Raw genomic sequence first — 5583 nt, 5'->3', positions numbered from 1 at the left:
TTGAATAAGGATATTGTTACCTAACTGACTGGTAGATAAGTATAAAAAAATGGAATATTGATAAATAATTGGGAGCTAATAACAATTTTCTAGTGGACAAAAAATATGAATATGGAGAATTTTTTTTCTTTTTTTCTTTCCAATGAATATGGACCGAGTGAGAAAGTCAAATGGCCGAAATGAAAACACAAATTTGGTATCTGGCTGGATATCAAATTTGAAAATACAAATTCTAGATTCTTCTGATAGAGGATATTGAGCTGGATATTTTTTAGTACTACTTCAAGAAGGTTCCACATTCCTCTGAAGTCTCATTTAGACTCATCTCAAATTTGAATTGCATCATTATCGAGTTGGGCTTGACAATAGCCTGTACCATATTCTTGGACATCAACCTTCAAAGTTTAAGCTTGTAGCCGTAGGCAGTCAACTGTTTCTGGAAAGAAAGATGTTAACTGAAGTTGCATGCCAAAAAATAAAAATAAAACAGTGAACCAGTGAACTAGACGGTCGGACAGGTTGAGCCGGTCAAACTGCGAACTGGTCCCTTCTCCTACTCACTGGCCGGTCCGGTTCTGAAAACACTGGGGAAAAGTGCTCTTAAAGAGAGAGAGAAAAGTCAAGATGTTCAATTTGAATAGGCTGGTTTATACTCGTGCTTGTTCCACTTTAGTTTCCTTTTTTATCCCTATAGCTTCATTGGTGGAAACAAGAAAAGACACATGTGGGGTCAGGTCTTGTGGTAAATCTCTCAACTGTTCTCCAACAACTAGTGTACGGACGCTCATAGTGCAAACCTTTCGCGACCGTTGTGTCTGCCTTTTTCAAAATTCTTTGAAACGTGACACTGCCGGTCCCACAAGTAAGACTTCAAGCTTTTCAACTTGCCGAAGGGTGAAGGTCAAAACCTATGGCTGCGTTTGGATTCCCTGTTTTTGGGGGTGTTTTTGAAAAACAATACTGTAGCAGTTTTTAAAAAACACGCATTGTCGTTTGGATTGTTGTTTTTGAAAAACTCTTATTTTTTGAAAAACACATGCGTTTGGATTGAGCTGTTTTTGAAAAACAGCTTCGTTTGGATTAGCTGTTTCTGTGGGAATTTTTTAAAATAAAACTTTACTGTAGCAGAGTTTTTAGAGCATATTTTGGATTGGGTGTTGGAAAATATTTTGAAATATTTAAGAATAGAAAAGTTTTTAGAAAATATTTTGAGATACATGCTTGAAAATTTTTTTAAAAAAATAAAATTAATTTTTTGATTACCTTTTACAAGTTCAACTTTTTAAAAATTTTTATTGTATTTCAAAAACTAGTTTATGTGTAACACCCCCAAAACAGGGGATCTAAGGGTCCAAATGTGTAATTGGCCAATACGTTCGCTATCTTTGCAAAATAATGGCCATTAAATTATGTCCCCTCCTGCAATTTCCTAAAGTAGTTGGCAAAGTTTCAACCAAATTTTGCACTGTAAAAAATGTGCCTAGAACTTAACTCGGTCATGACTTATTCGTACGTCACCATTCACAAACTCCCCTGAACTAAACCGGCAAACTGATTACTTACTGAGGTTGTAGAGCAAAGTATGAGTCCGCAAATATAATACAAAGGTGCAAATCCCTGGACAAGCAATAACACAATTAACTGGAGCCAAATTAAAAGTAATCCCTCATTCACCAGGAACGTGAGTTAAACATTTAAGTACAAATCGGAAGCTGATTTAACACACTTTTGGTCCTAGGCCAAGCACTAGAGTCTAGTTATTAGCATTCACATACATGTGCGCCGCCATTGCCCGCCGATCTTCATTCCAGTTATCTATGCCCTGCTGCGACATATCGATAGGTTGACCCATCTGCACTTGTTCCCCTGCTATGTGTGCATCTGCAAAGGCACCATTTATCGCTTCTTCATTGAAGTACTCATCATTCGGCACATAATCGCGCATAAAATTGTGAAGAGCACAACATGCAAGCACAATATTATTTTGCGTTGCTATCAGGTAGTTCTGCATTGGACCTTTGAGTATTGGAAATCGCTTCTTAAGAACTCCAAATGTACGCTCAATAATATTCCTAACTGATGCATGTCGCCTATTGAACAGCGCTTTAGCTGCTCGCTCATGAGGTGTGCCCCGTGCACCCCTAAACGGAGCCATAAACCCCGGCATATTTCTGTAGGCAGCATCTACTGCATAATATTTTCCTGTTGATTTAATGACATAGGTTTCATGTTATAGCCCCTACTCATTTATTACGGAAACAAATGCTGTAAATAATCTGTCAAATACAAAAGAGACTGTTTCCTACTGCCTTGTATTATAAAAGTAATTCGTTACCAGATATATTCTAAAAAGGCATTTCAATTAAATTACCTTGCGGTGGCATTGGAAATCCTGAGCCCGGATCAAGCAAGGTCTCTTGGAGAATTCTGGCATCATGAGCACTACCCTCCCAGCCGACCCGAACAAAGACAAACCGCATATCATGATCGCAAGCAGCAAGTATATTCTGGGATAAGTCGCCATGCCGATTTCTGAACCTCTCTCTTACCTCTGCTCTGCACCAAGCGGATACGTGGGTCCCATCTAAAGCTCCCACACAATCCTATATAAGTGAAATAAGTTTGGCTATAAGTTTCACATGCTCGCAGAAACCTACATGAAAGTGCATGTCCAACTAAAAATGAGATACATACTCGGAACCACGGCATGAGCAAACCATTGTTCAAGATCCGAGGATGCGTGTCATCGACGTTTCTTGGCCTAACGAGATCACGACCTAGCCGAACCAAAGCTCGTAAGACACGACGAACGTGTCGATCAATCGTCTCCGTTGAGTGCTGGAACCGCTCGGCTAACACCCGGTGCCGCTCATCATGGCTCAGGCACATTAGGGTTAAAGCAACGGATTCATGTACCCCCACTCTTTGAGAAGGATATGCATGCCAGTAACCCCGATTAAGCAATAAATCGCACAACAAAAGGAATTGAGGAACATCCAAGCGCATATTCTGAATAATTCGGTCTTCATGTCCGTTAATAATCTCAAGCACATAATCTCTCCCTGACAGAGCGCTATCTCGTACTCTTCGTCTTCTTGGGACCTGCTGATGTGTATCCTGGAAAAAGAACATGAAACCCAATAATACGACGTACATAAGGATGTTGTCGAGCTCCTCATCATCTAGCTCGTCATCCAGTTGACCTCCTTGAATGTGCCCATCGTTGTCCATCTTCGCACAGCAACAACTTTGAACTCTGAAATTGGCCAAGTGATTGAAGAACATTAAACCCTATTCTAGTAGTACAAGTGAAATATTATCAATTATTTAATAACCTCAATTGATACAAATTCCATGAAATAATTATAAATAAACAAACATCCAAGCATTATATATGTGTAATAACACGAAAACATTAGGTTGATATCCAATTGTATAATGCAAAAACGGTGTAACTATGAATACTAAAAGAGGAAATAAGCACATAATTCCTCGTATGTTAACTCACAACCTCATTTAAAGGTTGATATCCATGTAAACCAATTCAGTCAATTGGTGAAATCCCCAACAAATTCTACTAAATAAGTTCAACCCATTATTATAAACACTCGCAAATAAATTAATAGCAATATCCTCAATATGAAGAAAAAAATATTGAGGACCCTATGCCTAAAATAACCTGAAATATTCTTAATCATAGATTAAACAAGTGAAATAATTAAACAAGTTCAACCATTTATTACAAAGTGTCAAAAGTGCAATAAGTAAATCTCGTAACAAGTTTATCCAAGTATATAAGTTCACTTAATAATTATAAACACTCACAGGCACATTTGGGGAATGCCAATAATATAATGGAAAAAAAAATGTCAACTATCCTTGTACACAGGTGAAATAATTAAACAAGTTCAACCATTTCATATAAAGACTCACGAGTTGAATAAGTAAATATTGTATAGTGTGTAGCAAACAAGTTCAAATATTATAAGGAGTTTAAATTAGCAGACATTAACCTAGCTATCTGAGAAAATAACTGTGAGTAATTAATACTAGAAAACTCGAAAACCAAAAAATTTATATGGCAACTATGAGTACACAAAATATTAGCCATTGCACTTTTACGGGGCCACAATTGATATTTAGTGAACATCAGCCAATATTGCTATCCCCAGCACAAGTAAATTATGTAAATATTCCCTGAATGGCACAAGGATAAAATGATAACAGGCCCCGGTGTGAATGTGAGAACACAAAAATCCAAAGAATACATATTAAATGATGCCAATAAAATTAATTTAGGAACATGGCTCCCCAATATATACGGCATTGCACTATTTCCTAACAACCAATACTGAGAAGCACTACTGCAACCAATATTGAGAAGCACACTCAAATTATTTAACACACGATGGTCCCTGAACATGCAGATGGTATTCAGAAATAACCTGAACCAGCTCCAAATGTTAAAAAATATACAAACAAAGATGACCATCGGCATAATGGAAAAAATGTAGCGGCAACTCCTGTCACACAAAATGAAAATCCTTGCACCATTCCCAACAAATAATATATAGTAAACAATTCAACCAACATTTATAAACGCAACCAAATAAATTATCCGAAATTTTTGTAACCTCAACTTCATCTCACAAGAAAAAAAAAACTAAATTGGGTCCACGGTACAGTAAAGAAATGAATAACACAGGCCAATGTCAACTCCAAGTACATAAATCCAAACGAATAGATCAAATCCATTTAAGCCATGGGAAAAACTAAGACGAAGGCTGCTGCAATAGTTTTGGGCTGGATTGAACGAGATGCTAAGGGGGGGGAGGAAGCCTCGATGTCTGACAAAGGCAAGGCGGTCCTCGTCGTCCGCGCATAAGAACCAAATGAGACGCTCATGCCGATTCCTTAGCAGATCAGCCATCTGGAAGCGCACACTTCGGTCCAAATTCAGACTGCTCAAAGTGGCCAAAGCAGCCACCAGCTCCTCGTCTTCATCAACTGGAGCCTTTTGGCTCTTAGCAGGAGAAGAGACCGAACCGGAGATCCCAGAGCTCCCTTTACCGCTCAATCGTGTCTCGATGCTGTCTAAAACCCGAACGTATTTCTGGAATTGGGGGGAGGACGGTTGGAAGAATGACTCAGTTGACATGTCCCCCGATTTGCGCTTTCCTTTGCCCTTCTTAACCTTCTCTTTCCCTTTCCGAGTCACAGGAACGGCATCTCCTCCATCTGATGAATCGACATCCACAACCCCCTTGCCCCTACCTCTGTTCGCAGCGTGTTCCATTTCCAATTCATCGCCCGAATTCAGGGGCGATACTCCAAAGCCGGCGCTAAAATCCCCAGTAGCCCCCTGATTCATGAAGACTTCTTCAAGCAAATGGAAGACCAGACAACACCGGTTCCTAAATCTATTGTATCCCTGGTTGACCTACAAAAGAAGAAAACAGGTTTTAAAAATAAGCAAAAGCCCAATTAACAATTTAACACAACAGCTGTTAGGAACAAACAACTTTTACAAATAAACAATACAAATTCCACAGCTGAACAATACATACAACTAATAATGGTCAA

The 5583-nt window shown here is 38.7% G+C and overlaps 1 protein-coding gene across 1 annotated transcript; it reads right to left on the bottom strand.

Annotated features, from left to right (window-relative positions):
- Nucleotides 1-1753: 1753 nt before the first annotated feature.
- Nucleotides 1754-3231, bottom strand: LOC113766734 (putative nuclease HARBI1). Its single transcript, XM_027310891.1, has 3 exons — nt 2695-3231; nt 2372-2603; nt 1754-2202 (listed from the first exon to the last, which is right to left on the bottom strand). Exons 1-3 carry the CDS (start codon nt 3229-3231, stop codon nt 1754-1756), a joined length of 1218 nt encoding a protein of 405 aa, XP_027166692.1.
- Nucleotides 3232-5583: the final 2352 nt, after the last annotated feature.

Source organism: Coffea eugenioides, chromosome 3 (genome assembly GCF_003713205.1).
Source record: "Coffea eugenioides isolate CCC68of chromosome 3, Ceug_1.0, whole genome shotgun sequence".
NCBI classification, from domain to species: Eukaryota; Viridiplantae; Streptophyta; class Magnoliopsida; order Gentianales; family Rubiaceae; genus Coffea; species Coffea eugenioides.
This window is presented reverse-complemented; position numbering and strand designations above follow the sequence as displayed.

Bases quoted from the DNA above. Each gene is read 5' to 3' on its own strand.
- LOC113766734 (XM_027310891.1), bottom strand. From the start codon at position 3,231: ATGGACAACGATGGGCACATTCAAGGAGGTCAACTGGATGACGAGCTA. The intron at 2,604-2,694 runs GTATGTATCTCA...TCACTTATATAG, and splicing joins TGCTCATGCCGTGGTTCCGA to GATTGTGTGGGAGCTTTAGA. The intron at 2,203-2,371 runs GTAATTTAATTG...TTAAATCAACAG, and splicing joins ATTTCCAATGCCACCGCAAG to GAAAATATTATGCAGTAGAT.